This window comes from Salmo trutta, chromosome 5 (genome assembly GCF_901001165.1).
Source record: "Salmo trutta chromosome 5, fSalTru1.1, whole genome shotgun sequence".
Classification (NCBI taxonomy): Eukaryota; Metazoa; Chordata; class Actinopteri; order Salmoniformes; family Salmonidae; genus Salmo; species Salmo trutta.
The window spans coordinates 10327468-10343457 of record NC_042961.1 but is presented as its reverse complement, the minus strand read 5'-3'; the positions used below and the strand labels follow the sequence as shown (position 1 = coordinate 10343457).

At 45.3% G+C, this 15990-nt stretch overlaps 1 protein-coding gene across 2 annotated transcripts in view; it reads right to left on the bottom strand.

Moving 5' to 3' along the window:
• LOC115193640 (spectrin beta chain, non-erythrocytic 1) overlaps positions 1-15990 on the bottom strand; it is a 133847-nt gene that overhangs the window by 36954 nt on the left and 80903 nt on the right. For both annotated transcript variants that reach the window (XM_029752480.1, XM_029752479.1), the window contains 10 exons: positions 14349-14545; positions 13130-13242; positions 11299-11486; positions 10193-10310; positions 9497-9655; positions 8736-9038; positions 8404-8557; positions 6711-7581; positions 4988-5125; positions 4143-4899 (listed from right to left, as the gene is read on the bottom strand). In XM_029752480.1, coding sequence (XP_029608340.1) covers positions 4143-4899; positions 4988-5125; positions 6711-7581; positions 8404-8557; positions 8736-9038; positions 9497-9655; positions 10193-10310; positions 11299-11486; positions 13130-13242; positions 14349-14545 — 2998 coding nt within the window. The remainder of the gene's footprint in view (positions 1-4142; positions 4900-4987; positions 5126-6710; positions 7582-8403; positions 8558-8735; positions 9039-9496; positions 9656-10192; positions 10311-11298; positions 11487-13129; positions 13243-14348; positions 14546-15990) is intronic.

Sequence of the window (15990 nt, the reverse complement as noted above, 5' to 3'; positions counted from 1 at the left end):
TGAGTGTGCCATTCGACTCTTGGTCAAGAACATGCAGGCGACTCCCATGTACCGGAGCACAGTAACAGCGGATATGGTGTTTCTCTCAGAAATCTTTCCATAGGACTGAGCCAACAGAGGTGTGTGTGTGCATGCGTCTGATTGGCTGGGATGTGAGCGGTAGCGCTGAACAGTGTGGTCCAGCTGAAGCCCCAGACAGTATTTAACTAAAGTTAACATTAACAGTGTGATGTATGATGCAATGGCGAGTTGCAGTACCGAGAGCTCACTTTGTACACTGTGCTATCGCATTTATTCAAAATGTTCAGGTTATTTTGCTCACTGCCATTTGTCTGAAACAAAAATGGGCAGAAGTGTAGTGCTTTCCCTGACCAAAAAAATAATCTTGATGACCGAGAGTCTTCTGTTCTTTCGACCAATAGATTGGTTGAAATGTTAAAACGTGTATTTTTCCATATATAGACACATCCTATGTGTTTCAATCAAATCAACTATGTACTGAGCTTGTCTGATGATTTAAACAAAGCATTTGATGAAATAATTAAGATGAATGACTATAGGGAGTCTGACCTCAATTGATTTGATTGTGCCGGGCTCAGACTTGCTGCGCTGTGTTAAAAAAATGTAAGCGAGTGACTAAGTAGCACCCGTTGTCTCTCCCTCCTGCAGCGACCACCACAGAACATCAGTGTTTATCGCGCTGTCTGTGTTGCTGAAGCTGCAACAATAATTACAGCCATTTCTGATTGAAAAGTTCTGTTACTGAAATTTGTCTGGGAAAAACGTTCCCTATTCCCTCAACCCTTTCTCTCTTTGTGATGCATGAATGCATCTGACCAATAGGGCCTGACCTATAGCATATCATAATCACATTAAATACATTGGTTATAACAAACTCCAAACACATGACACCAAAATGGATGCAGATGACGTGACAAATAAACTCGAAATGGAGGAATGTTTGGTTGCTCAAGAGGTAAAGGTGAAGTTAGATGTGTGGAATAAATGTGTCTAGTTGTGGAAAATACTGGATATGCACTGTGTCCATATTACGTGTGTCAAACAGGTGCAGTTAGATTACCATATCATTTTTCTGACTGTTTGGAACAATGAAAACACTAAAGGATAAGCGTGCCAGAGAGACTGTTGTAAAGCTTATTTTTGGGAAAGCCTTTATTACAGCAAAGACTAAAAACAGTCGCATGCATTATTGACCGCAATTGCCGACATGGAACGGTTTATTAATTGTTTACGCTAATTATTCAAGGGTCGCTTTGTTATTTTATTTTAAAACTAATTCTTGATTACATTTCAAATCGTATGCCGTGTGCTGACATGAATGAACGTTTGATGGAAAAGGTAGCCTATATAAGTATTGAAATATAGGCCTAAGTAAGTTACGGTATTAAGACTAAACAGGATGTGCTCTTAGGCCCACAGCTCAATCAATGGTGGTTATACAAGGCTGCTATACTAAGCCTACTAATGATGATATTACTTATTACAATGAGGATCATAATAATAGTAATAAGAAGGAGATTAAAAAAAAGAGGGTTATTATTATAAATATTATTTTCCTAATACCAGAGAGGCTGTTCTAAAGAAAAAAAAGTGTTAAGCCTTTATTACAGCATAGCAAAGATTTAAAACAGACGAATTTGTGAAATTGTATCTGACATGTGGTTGTGCGAGGCTTGGTGCTCACAGAATCAGTAGGCTATTAAACAAACACTCAAACCGGTAACAAGCAGGATCTGTCTTATTTCTGTAGATATACAGTATATGGATCATTTATACAGCCAGGCACATTCTTATCTCCTCACTTTTCTTAGACAATTAAGGCAAGGGCTATTTTCTCATCTCCTAACTCCACTTCTGCCTCCGCCGCATTGTTCTCAACTAGAGGTCGAACGATTATGATTTTTCAACGCCGATACCGATTATTGGAGGACCAAAAAAAGGCGATGCCGATTATCCGGCCATTTAAAAAAAAAAAAATTTATTTGCATAATGACAATTACAACAATACTGAATGAACACTTATTTTAACTTAATATAATACATCAATAAAATCAATTTAGCCTCAAATAAATAATGAAGCATGTTTCATTTGGTTTAAATAATGCAAAAACAAAGTGTTGGAGAAGAAAGTAAAAGTGCAATATGTGCCATGTAAAAAAAGCTAACGTTTAAGTTCCTTGCTCAGAACATGAGAACATATGAAAGCTGGTGGTTCCTTTTAACATGAGTCTTCAATATTCCCAGATAAGGAGTTTTAGGTTGTAGTTATTATAGGAATTATAGGACCATTTCTCTCTATACGATTTGTATTTCATATACCTTTGACTATTGGATGTTCTTATAGGCACTTTAGTATGCCAGTGTAACAGTATAGCTTCCGTCTCCCCTCCTCGCTCCTACCTGGGCTCGAACCAGGAACACATCGACAACAGCCACCCTCGAAGCAGCGTTACCCATGCAGAGCAAGGGGAACAACTACTCCAAGTCTCAGAGCGAGTGACGTTTGAAACACTATTAGCACGCACCCCGCTAACTAGCTAGCCATTTCACATCGGTTACACCAGCCTAATCTCGGGAGTTGATAGGCTTGAAGTCATAAACAGCGCAATTCAAGCATTGCGAAGAGCTGCTGGCAAAATGCATGAAAGTGCTGTTTGAATGAATGCTTACGAGCCTGCTGCTGCCTACCACCGCTCAGTCAGACTGCTCTATCAAATCATAGACTTAATTATAACATAATAACACACAGAAATACGAGCCTTTGGTCATTAAAATGGTCGAATCCGGAAACTATAATTTCGAAAACAAAACGTTTATTCTTTCAGTGAAATACGGAACCGTTCCGTATTTTATCTAACGGATGGCATCCCGAAGTCTAAATATTGCTGTTACATTGTACAACCTTCAATGGTATGTCATAATTAATTATGGCTTTTGTTAGGAATAAATGGACTTCACACAGTTCGCAATGAGCCAGGCGGCCCAAACTGCTGCATATACCCTGACTGCTTGAACGGAACGCAAGAGAAGTGACACAATTTCCCTAGTTATAAGAAATTCATGTTAGCAGGCAATATTAAATATGCAGGTTTAAAAATATATACTTATATATATACACTTGTGCTTTTTTCGCAAATGCGCTTGTTAAATCATCACCCGTTTGTCGAAGTAGGCTGTGATTCATTGAGAAATTAACAGGCACCGTATCAATTATATGCAACGCAAGACACGCTAGATAAACTAGTAATATCATCAACCATGTGTAGTTAACTAGTGATTATGTTAAGATTGATTGTTTTTTATAAGATAAGTTTAATGCTAGCTAGCAACTTACCTTGGCTTCTTGCTGCCCTCGGGTAACAGGTAGTCAGCCTGCCATGCAGGCTCCTCATGGAGTGCAATGTAAGGCAGGTGGTTAGAGCGTTGGACTAGTAACCGGAAGGTTGCGAAAACGAATCCCCGAGCTGACAAGGTAAAAATCTGTCGTTCTGCTCCTGAACAAGGCAGTTAATCCACCGTTCCTAGGCCGTCATTAACTGACTTGCCTAGATAAAAAAAATTAAAATGATACACCTTTATTTAAATCGGCAAATTGGTGTCTATAAATACCGATTACCGATTGTTATGAAAACTTGAAATGGGCCCAAATTAATCGGCCATTCCGATTAATTGGTCGACCTCTATTCTCAACACCAATACACTGGGTAACTTTGCTATTATGCAAATAGCAACATGGTTTGGAAAAGGCACCAATTCAACATCGCACTGATGTTTTAGAACGGCGGACAGCGACCGCTATCCAACGCGGGAGAAAGCGCATGCTATAAAATTTGATAATTTTTATTACTGTTGCACCATTGTTCTTATGTAATATAACCATATACAATTTCAGTAGCACATCTTCGAATGATGGACTGTGCCATCCCCACGGCCTCCCAACGGATTAGCCCACTCAGACAGGCGCGAATCAGACCATTGTCTTGTACACCATTAATTATTTAAAAAAAAATTTGCTACTGCTCGACAAAATAAATCTCGGTCAACCAACAGCCTATCAACCAAACAATCTACCAGTCGACTAAATGGGGTCAGCACGATTGAAGTGTGCAATGTGATGTTACCTGGTTGTTGAGGAAGGCCTCAGCCTGCTTGGTGTCCCTGAGGAACAGCTGGTGGGCATGGGACTGGGACAGTAGGTTCTGACGGTTCTCCCACATCTTGTGCAGCTCGTTCCAGCCCGTGTCCAGGGCCTGCAGCCTCTGCCTCAGGAACATGTACTGGGCGTCCGTCTGGTCCTGGGTCACCATCTCACCCATGTCCCTCATCTTCTGGTAGTCCTCCTCGTAGTTGCGGATCTCGTTCTTGATGCCCTCGTGCTGCGCCAGAAGCTTCTCGGCCTCCGTCAGTGTATTGGGCATGTCCTCTGAGGCGATGGCCGTCTGGGTCTTGGACAGCCATGACTGGAAGTCATCCAGCTCCCGGAGGAACTGCTGCAGCTTGCTGGCCTCGCCCAGAGACTCCTCGCGATTCTTCAAGGTGCCCTTCATCTCATCCCACACCCCTGTGATCTCCCCCAGACGACCCATGATGCCTTGGGCCTGGTCAGGGTGCTCAGTCGCCAGGCACTCCCCCTCCTTCCCCAGTTCTCCCAGCTTGTCCTCGATGGCAGCCAGGTCACGCTCCATGCCGGTGAGTTTGCGCTGAAGGGCCATGACCCCAGCAAGATCGTTGCCCAGCTCCTGGGTGGACTCGATCACCTTGGTCTTCTCACGGATCCACGACTTGGTTTCATTGCACTCCAGGTGGTAGTTCTGCACACCCAGAGCTGAGTTGAGGGAGTCTTTCTTCAGGTCAACTAGGTCACGGAACTGGCTCCATCTGGAGTGACGTAGAAACACACAGTCAGGGGAGAGTACATGAGGTTAACTGTAGTTGGTGTTGAGATTGATGTAGGATGTTACTCTACCTGGTGTTGAGTTTGTCCTGTTGGGCTTTGATCTCCTTCTCACTGGGGTGACCACTGTGGATTAGTTGCCTAGCAATCTGGTTCACCACAGCAACGCGGGATGCTTGATTGTTCATCTCTGGCTCCAGACTCTCAAACCTGCGAGGGAAGAGGGGGTACAGAAGGGGAGGAGAAGGGGGAGTAATAGAGGGGGAGGTGGAGATACAGAGAGGGGAGTAGGAGGTAGAGACAGGTGGGTAGAAAGGGTGAGGTTGAGGTAGAAAGGGGGAGGTGGAGGTAGAGAGAGGGGGGTAGAAAGGGTGAGGTGGTGGTAGACAGAGGGGGTAGGGGGGTAGAGAGAGGATGAGGTAGAGGGGAGGAGGTGGTAGAGGGTAGAAAGGGGGAGGAGGTAGAGAGGGGGTATAGAGGGGGTGGAGGAGGTAGAGGGGGTAGGGGAGGAGGTAGACAGAGGGGCGTAGAATAGGGGGAGGAGGCGGTAGAGAGGAGCGTAGAATAGGGGGAGGAGGAGGTAGAGAGGGAAGTAGAATAGGGGGAGGAGGCGGTAGAGAGAGGGTGGAGGTGATAGAGAGGGGGTGGAGGTGGTAGAGGGGGAGGAGGTGGTAGAGAGGGGGAGGAGGTGGTAGAGAGGGGGAGGTAAAGAGGGGGAGGTAAAGAGGGGGAGGTAAAGAGGGGGGAGGACGTGGTAGAGAGGGGGAGGTAAAGGGGGGAGGAGGATGTAGAGAGAGGGAATAGAAAGGGGGAGGTAGAGAGAAGGGGAGGAGGAAGAGAGGGGGAGGCAGAGGAGGTGGTAGAGAGAGGGGGAAGAGGAGGTAGTGAGATGGACATAGAATGGGAGAGGAGGAGGAAGAGAGAGGGGTGGAGGTGATAGGAGGGGATAGAGAGGGGGAAGTGGTGGTAGAGGGAGGGGTAGAGAGATGGGTATAGAATAGGGGGAGGAGGTGGTAGAGAGAGGGAGCAGGTAGAGAGAGGGGGTAGAGAAGGGGGGAGGAGGTTTAGAGAGGGGGTAGAGAGGGGTGTAGAATAGGGGGAGGAGGAGCAATGAGTGTACTGTACATAAGCAGATGGAAACAATGTGATCTTAATGTTAATTCTGTTAACATGCTTTGTTTCTAGCTAAACTGTAATGCCATGTTCCAGCTGTCAGTATATAGAAGCACAGCCAATGAAACAGGAGTCTGGGAATGGTTCCATGCGGTGGACAGTGAGTAAACAGTGTGGAGGGGGAGACATCATTTCAGACCAGAGACACACGGAGTAAACAAGCCATTGAACTACTGTCCAAAACACTAAGCTAACTGAGGACACAGCCTGTTTCTTCTCAGTGTGGGAAGACTTTAGAATGATTTGGCTTTAAAACATTGTAGGCTCTGTTGCTAAGTGGGAAGTGAATTATAGGATTCTAGTTTCCACACCTTACCCACCCTAGCTGGCATAAAAAGTATTTGTTTCACACATCCCTTCCAATGTGCTACATTCCAATGTCCAGTCAAACCGCTGGGAGAACATCCATTTAATTCTAGCTCTGACAGACATACAAAGTTATTGCAAACATGATGGGAAATATTCTGAATTTCCTTAGCACAGGGGTGTCACTGTGGGAGTTCTATGTCTCAAGTCTGCCTCAAGAGAAAGGGCTGTCTTGAAATGACAACAGATCTCCAAATTGATCAACTAACATAATGCATCTGAACTCGATAAGCATGGTTAGGATGGGTGTCTTTACCTGTGCTGAACCACCTCCAGATCCTCCAGTTTCTCTGGTATCTCCATACTGTTGAGCCACTGCTCCTTCTCATCGATCCACACCTCACAGGCGTCCGCCTCGCTGAACATCTTGTAGAGGGCCAGGGCATCCTGCAGGGCCTGCTTCCTCAGCCGGGTCAGCTCAGCCACCTCCTTGTAGCGCTCTTCAATGCCTGCCAGGCGCCCCTGCACCTCCTCTGAGCCAGTCTGCTCCTTGGGTAGGGTTTTGGACTGCTCGTGCAGGGCGTCGATGACTGGTCGGTAGCTGGTGATCTCCTCGGCCACATCCTTGTGCTTCTTGACCAGGGCCTGGGTGGAGAACTCGTCGTGGCCAACGTCGGCACTGGACACAATGCGGAGAACATCCAGCATCCAGGCGTCGATGTCGTCGGCGTCAGCCTGGAACTGGTGCAGATTGCAGGCCTCCTCCAGCCGGGCCTTCCTGACTGCAGACAGCCCCTCCAGGGCCGCCCACTGCGCCTGAATGTCTTGGATGCGTTTGCGGATCTTGTCGGCTCCGAAGTGGTCGGCGGCCACCAGCTCCTCTCCCTGTTTGATGGTCTGCTGCAAGTGGCCAGCGCGACCGCTCATCTCGTCCTCGAAGGCGCGATGCTGGCTCAGCAGGCGCACGGCGCCCGTCAGGTCCTTGCCACAGTCCTCCGAGGACAGGATCTGTTCCTTCTCCCGGATCCAGCCCTCCTCCTCGGCCATCTCCCAGAAGAACTTCCAGAGGCGGCGGGACTCCTCCAGGCGGGCGCAGCGCTCGGCGGCCAGCTGGCTCAGCTCTGCGTAGCAGAACTCCATGTGGGCCACTCGGTCCCGGATCACCTGGGGGTCACAGGGCTTGTAGCCTAAAAGGGGGGACAGGAACACATCAACTCAGAACACCTCTATCATTTAAACTGAAAATACAAGCTTATATACCTGACAAAAAACAAGGACTTATTTTTTGACAGGTGGCAGCATTGTCTTGGATTATACAATAGGAATATACACTGAGTGTACAAAACATTAAGTACATCTTCCTAATATTGACTGGCACCACTTTTGCCCTCAGAACAGCCTCAATTCGTTGGGACATGGACTCTACAAGGTGTAGACAGCCTTCCACAGGGATGCTGGCCCATGTTGACTCCAATGCTTCCCACAGTTGTGTCAAGTTGGCTGGATGTCCTTTGGGTGGTGGATCATTCTTGATACACATGGGAAACTGTTGAACGTGAAAAACCCAGCAGTGTTGCAGTTCTTGACATAAACCAGTGCGTCTGGCACCTACTACCATAACCCATTCAACAGGCACTTAAATATTTTGTCTTGCCCATTCACCCTCTGAATGGCACAGATACACTATCCATGTCTCAATTGTCTCAAGGCTTAAAGATCCTTCTTTAACCTGTCTCATCCGCTTCATCTACACTGATTGAAGTGGATTTAACAAGTGACATTAATAAGGGACCATAACATTCACCTGGTCAATCTATGTCATGGCAAGAGCAGGTGTTCATAATGTTTTGTTCACTCAGTGTATAGCTATACCCTTAAGGATACAATTCATCTCTAATCTCGCCTGCTTTTACGCTCCATTCAAATATAGCCTACAGATATCACCCACAGAGAGAGCAAAAATAAATCACCTACCACACAAAACTGACTAATCCCAGCACGTGACTCACCCTCTGCATCGATGGCGAACTTCTGAGCGTTGTTGTTGACGGCTTTGACGCGGTTGGCTTGGATGGCGATATCAGCCTCCACCAGAGCATGCTTCTGCAGCAGGTCCTCCACTCCCAGCAGGTGTTTCCCGTAGTCCTGGGACAGCAGCAGCATCTGAAGATACAGGGCACAGCAACATGGTCAGGAAGATCACAGGTCACTGGGGTCAATAGTGGGCAATGTAACTAAGCCAACGATAGTTGCTCATACATCACAAAATGTGACAATTCTTACCGCACCGTCCAACCACATTGTCCCCAATCTATCCCTCAATCATCACCATCTTCCTCACCTTCATCTCGTCCATCCAGTCCATGATGTGGAGCATCTCCTGGAAGACCCTCTGCAGGCCCAGGTTCATCTCCAGCCGGGTGCGCCGGGCCTTCAGCAGCTCCAGCAGGTACTCCCACAGACGCAGCACGTTGTCCTTCCTCGCAGTCACGCGCTTGATGTCGTGGTAGTTCTCCGCCTCCAGCTCCTTGGCCACAGAGAGCACAGCCTGCACACGCTCCTCGTAGGCGCCGATGTCCGTCTCGATGGCCTCGTGCTTCTTGGTGGCAGCCTCCACTGCCTGCAGGTCGAAGCCAAAGTTGTCCTAACGGAGGGAGAGAGAGAGAGAAAGGAGTGAAGTGAGTTATGTGGTTGTCTCTAACTGTATAGAACTACCAGGGAGATATTACATGGGTCTGTATATAACTACCAGGGAGATATTACATGGGTCTGTATAGAACTACCAGGGAGATATTACATGGGTCTGTATAGAACTACCAGGGAGATATTACATGGGTCTGTATAGAACTACCAGGGAGATATTACATGGGTCTGTATAGAACTACCAGGGAGATATTACATGGGTCTGTATAGAACTACCAGGGAGATATTACATGGGTGAACATCATGAGGATGAGACAGGGGAGTAAATTACTTCATTGTCCATGATCAGAACGGATGATGGCTATGAACCAATACAGTTCAAGTAGACAATGTACAGTAGGAGTAGTGTCATTGTTTGTGTGTGTATCAATGAGTGTGTTTTTCATGAGTGTGTGTTACCTGCGAGACGAGGCGTTGGTTTTCACTCAGCCAGGTCTCTCTCATGGCGGCCTTGCGGTCGAAGCGGCGGGCCAGCTGCTCCAGTTTCTCCTGACGAATCAGCTCCGTCCTCAGCGCCAGCTCCCTCTCATGCTCCGACTTCTCCAGCCTCTCCCAGGCCTGACAGACACACGTAATGGTCATACAGGTTCACCGTACAGAACTCTATGGACCTAATACATCTACTGTACTCAGGGCCGGCAACCTACGGCGGCACTTGAAATGGGGCAGTATTTTGACAAGTGGCTGCCGCCCTCTGGTGCCCCTGATCGGCTACTATACCGCCCGCCGCACCCCAGCCACCAGCTCATAGCGTTGCTGCAGTTCCCGCCCCCACCCCATTCCCGCTTCTCCCGAAGTTCACTCCCACTATCCTTGGTAGCTATGGTGATGTAAACTAAACCCACCTAGCAGCTGTACAATCCCCCAAAGCAAAGTAAATCTTCCTGTCATTAACTATACTAAACTCACAGAAACCACCATGTCTATCCATAAAATCTACCTGAACCCTCTGTCGATCAGCTTACCGCCCTTAAACTGTCTGTCAATCACTGTAATCAATTCTAACCTAATCCAGGACACAAGGGTTTCTGAGCGTTTGTTTTGGCCAGGCTGTTGAGATAAGCCTGTTCTTTATTAAGGAGCACTAGGTCTCACCTTGTTGATGTCTGAGATGAGTTTGCCGTCCCGTGGCATGTAGACCTTCTGATTGTTGGCCCTCATCTTACTTTGAATGGTGAAGAGGAGAACCTCCAGGTTGCCCTTCTCTGTGAACCTGACAGAAACACAAAGAGAATAACAGAATTGTAATGTTGAGTGTAAACCTGACCGGGGAGATTAGCCCAATTCCACTCTAATGGCTGGTGGCTTTTGCCTTGACCCATGCAACTCCAGCTATCAACAAAAAGATAAGCATTATTTTCCTGCCAGCAGGCCACAGAAGAAGATATATTTTGTCAGCAGTAGGGGTGACATTGTTGCCTCTGTAGAAATGGTGCTAAAGTCAATTTCAACAGGCTGAAACATTTGTCTGAACAAGCTTTGCTTTTAGCCACCTCTCAGAATGAAAAAATTGAATGCTGAAAAAAGCTTTGAGGAACACCAAGGACAAGAGCAGGTTAGTGTTTTTCATCATGAATCTTGTTCTGGAGGCAGCTCTGCAGAGTGGTCACTAGCTGGCACAGCCACAAAGTCATACAATCTGATTTTAAACCTAACCCTAACCTTAACTGTCAACCCTAATGCCTAATCCTAACCTTAAATGAAGACCAAAAAGCTTTTTGTTTTAATTAATTTTTACAATCTAGCCAATTTTAACTTTGCAACTTGCTCATCTAGCAGAAATCGCTCAGTGTTGCCTCCAAGACAAGATTTAAGACAAACGTCAACCTGCAGGCCAAGAGGCCAACACGAAGCTTGAATAAAACAAAAGTGATAGTAGCAAGAGGAGTGTGTGGGTTTGTCTTTTCTTTGAAGTTACTTCTCAAAACCAAGAGGCATTAGTTCACATGGTGAAATTCCAGCTGTGAATCTGATACAAGTGTAGACAAGTAATAAGGGCTACACATATAAAATCCCTGATTGTTTCAGTTATGTCCATGGTGAGTCAATTCTGGGAACAGATACTGTAATATTACAGTAAATTCCAAGTCAAGCTGATGGTATGAAGTGTGTGGGAAATTTGGGAGGTAGGTAGAGGACATAGTGGAAGACAATATTTGAAATCTGATGTGTTTGCGCATGTGCATTTAAGTGCGTCTCACTTGGGGGGCTTTTCCACGGTACGGTAGGTGTTGAAGGCCTGAAGCTGTTGCTGCACCCCAACTAAGGAGTTGGCAAACTTGCGGTTGTTGAGGATGATGATGGTCTGTTCAATCCATTCCAGGAGGTCAGAGGCCAGACTCTCATATTTCTGAATCATGTTATCTGTCTCAATGGCATTGTCCAGCACCTGGGAGATGAAGGTGGTGAATCAGTAGAAGAGTATATGCATTTTATACTGATTACAGCTACTGTGGGAAATATGCTTTGAGTATCTAAGGCAGGCATTCCCAAACTCTTCACATTTACAAACAGTACATTTATATTTTCCAACGGGGCTATACATTTGGGTGAGTTTTTTTTCTCACGCCTGAGTAGCCTCGTTTCACTGCCAAAAATAAAATTAAACCATCTAGTGTTCAGCGAATAACATCCCAATGTCAAATACAGGTAACCTGGTCAAATAATTAACATCCAATCACATTAACCGTTACTCTCTCGCTGGAATTCCACTAACGGTCCGTATGCAGCCAAACGTAGCTTGGTTAAAGCAAGGCCCCTGAACTCTCGTGTATTTTCTGCACTATGCAATGATATGGGCAGCGACCATGTAACGCTTTTACAACATACAGAAGTGCACTGGTTATCAAGGGACAAAGTATTGACACGTTTTTTTAAATTGAGAGACGAGCTTAAAGTTTTCTTTACTGACCATAACTTTCACTTGTCTGACCGCTTGCATGATGACGAGTTTCTCACACGACTGGCCTATCTGGGTGATGTTTTTTCTTGCCTGAATGTTCTGAATGTAGGAATACAGGGACTCTCCTCAACTATATTCAATGTGCGGGACAAAATCGAGGCTATGATTAAGAAGTTGGAGCTGTTCTCTATCTGCATTAACAAGGACAACACACAGGTCTTTCCATCATTTTATGATTTTTTGTGTGCAAATGAACTCAAGCTTACGGACAACATCAAATGTGATGTAGCAAAGCACCTGAGTGAGTTGGGTGCGCAATTACACAGGTACTTGCTCAAAACGGATGACACAAACAACTGGATTCGTTACCCCTTTCATGCCCTGCCTCCAATCCACTTACCAATATCTGAACAAGACAGCCTCATCGAAATTGCAACAAGCGGTTCTGGGAAAACTGAATTTAATCAGAAGCCACTGCCAGATTTCTGGATTTGGCTGCACTCAGAGTATCCGGCCTTGGCGCTGTTAAGACACTGATGCCCTTTGCAACCACGTACATATGTGAGAGTGGATTCTCGGCCCTCACTAGCATGAAACTAAATACAGGCACAGACTGTGCGTGGGAAATGATTTAAGACTGAGACTCTCTCCAATACAAACCAACATTGCAGAGTTATGTGCATCCTTTCAAGCACACCCTTCTCATTAACCTGTGGTGAGGCATTCACAATTTTCGATTAACAAATAGTTTTATATGTAAGATGGCTAAATAAAGAGCAAAATTATTGATTATTATTATATTATTTGTGCCCTGGTCCTTTAAGAGCTCTTTGTCACTTCCCATGAGCCGGGTTCTAACAAAAACTCACACTCATTCTTATGTTTAATAAATGTATTGTATAGTGTGTGTGTGGCAGACTACAATGGTGGCAAAAAACAACATTTGTGAGTGCGCTGACCCTGGTACTAGAGGGGGTACGCAGCTGGAAGTTGAATATTTGAAGGAGTACGGGACTATAAAAAGTTTGTGAACCACTGATCTAAGGGAATGAGTGTACTTGGAGAAGTACAGGATATGAGACTGTTCTCTTGTGATTCAGATTGGGGACATATGAACTCTGACCCCTCACCTTCCCAATACGTTTTCCCTCCACCTTCAGAGCCTTCATTTTGGAGAAGTAGTGGTAGTAGGTCACAACATAGGTGATGACGGACTTCTCATCCGGGTGGTCCACGCTGATATCTGTACACACATACACACTAAGAGTCAGACAAAAACAGCTTTGACTCTTCCATGTTTCCTTAATCTTCAGACATCAACAGAGGGTTTGGCTTCCGTGCTGCTCGGCTGAGAAAAACAGCATTTATTTGATTTAGGAGCCATGTTTAGGAGGGAGGTGGTTGGAGTAGAGGGCTATTTTCCGTCAGAACAATACACGGGAGCGTTCTCACGCCTCAGTCTTTGTTCCCCTCACTGCAGGCCTCTGAGAAGACATGCTGAGATCTCAAAACCACCTCTTATAAAATATTTAAAGGCCCTGTGCAGTCAAAAACATGATTTAGATATATGTAAGAGGTTTTTGAAAAGACTGCCTGAAATGGCTGCCTTTTGGTGGGATGTAGTTATGGAGTATTTTATGTTATTGTTTTATTAAAAACAATCACAGTAGGGTAGTTAATTGTTACCCAGAAAGGATTTGATATTGAGATAAAACGTCTGCACTGGGCATTTAAGACAGCCATTTCTCTGTCACAGTGGAAAAGGACGAGCTCTAGCAGTGCCTTTCTGTTTGTACCTGTTTGTAATTACATTAAAGTAAGACCCAGAAGTAACAGCCTCTCAAACTACTCATGAAGTGGTTTCTGCAAGCGTTATACAGTAGTAACAGTTTTCAAGTTGTCATGTATTCATACAGGCATACTGTAAGAGCATAATTAGGTCAGGCGAAAATGCGTGAGTATTCATGTACTGTCATAATGGTATAAAACACTGACAGGTGCATGAGAGACAGGGATAGAGCACAGTATGTTACAGAAGTGTAAGCAGCCTCCTCCTCCTCACTGTTCTGTAAACTGTATGTTGTTTTCCACCAGGCTATGGTATTCCATGATTATGTACAACAGTTCAGAGTCATGCACCGATGACTATATTCTAAGTGTGTAACGCAAGTTAAGCATGTCTGTGTGTGCATGTATTGTGAGTGCGTGTGTGTGTATGTGTATTGCGTGTGCATGTGTGTGCATGTATTGTGTGTGTGTGTGTGCATGTATTGCGTGTGTGGGTGTGTGTACGTGTGCGTGGATGTGTTTGGATGTGTGTGTGCGTGCGTGCGTGTACTCTGTACTAACCCTCCACATCCAGTAGCTTGTGGATGCCCAGGTGTTGCTCTGCCAGGTTGAAGGCATTCTGCAGGTTGTGGTGGGCGTTGGACTTCTTCAGCTTGTCAAAGTCTATCAGGTCAGGTCTGTGTTTGTGGAGGATGGCGTTGAAGGCCATGCCATCTCTCCAGCTGGTGCTGAAGTTGTGAATGTTCACGTTGGGATATCTGGAAAACAGATACAAAAACATACATTGAGTGTAGAAAACATTAAGAACACTTGCTCGTTCCATGACATAGAGTGACCAGGTGAATCCAGGTGAAAGCTATGATCCCTTACTGATGTTACTTGTTAAATCCACTTATATCAGTGTAAATGAAGGGAAGGAGACAGGTTAAAGAAGGATGTTTAAGCCTTTAGATAATTGAGACATGGATTGTGTATGTGTGCCATGCAGAGAGTGAATAGGCAAGACAAAATATTTAAGTGCCTTTGAACGGGGTATGGTAGTAGGTGTCAGGAATACCAGTTTATGTCAAGAACTGCAACGCTGCTGGGTTTTTCACGCTCAACAGTTTCCTGTGTGTATCAAGAATGATCCACCACCCAAAGGACATCCAGCCAACTTGACACAACTATGGGAAGCATTGGAGTCAACATGGGCCAGCATCCCTGTGGAACGCTTTAGACTCCTAGTAGAGTCCATGTCCCAATGAATTGAGGCTGTTCAGAGGGCAAAAGGGGTACAACTCAAGATTAGGAAGGTGAAAGTTATTTGTGTATAGGCCTATGTCTTACTAAAAGAAAATCTCTCAGTCAAGATAAATCTTAGGTGGCAATTTGTTGCGACTTTTGAAGAATATGTAATATCTACATCAAATCTCCAGCCAGTGAAACAGACGGCTAATAAAAAATGTCCCGCTTCTGACTCTAAACACAATGCCTTTCTTTATTAAACATTTGTTTAACTAAGGTGCTTTTTCTATTTGAAGCTGGGCAATAGCAGTGTTGGCTTTGTTGATGAGTGAATTGACTTATCAAAGCATGTAGCCCAGGGCTGTTCATGCTGCTGTTCTAAACAGTCTGACATTTAGGCTGTGATGTCTGATGTGAAACCCTTGCTGGGATTTCATCGGTTCTGCTGTCCACCCTGTGTTCCTCTACAGATCCTCTTTAGTCAAATCATTTGTGTTAAACACAGCACTGATTGTGAAATATCACTGATGCTAGGCGTTTTTCTCAAGGCCATGTGATTCCTGAGACTGCTGTGACATACCCATATACAGGGCCTTCAGAAAGTATTCATACGCCTCGACTTATTCTACATGTTGTTGTGTTACAGCCTGAAATCAAAATGGATTCAAAAAAATGGATCACATCCACTTCAATCAGTGTAGATGAAGGAGAGAGACAGGTGAAATAATGATTTTTAAGCCTTGAGACAATTGAGACATGGAATGTCTGTGTGCCATTCAAAGGGTGAGATTTAAGGGCCTTTGAACGGGGTAGTAGGTGCCAGGCGCACCAGTTTGAGTGTGCCAAGAACTGCAACGCTGCTGGGTTTTCCACACTCAACAGTTTCCTGTGTGTATCAAGAATGGTTCACCACCCAAACAACATCCAGCCAACATGACACAACTATGGGAAGCATTGGAGTCAACATGGGCCAGCA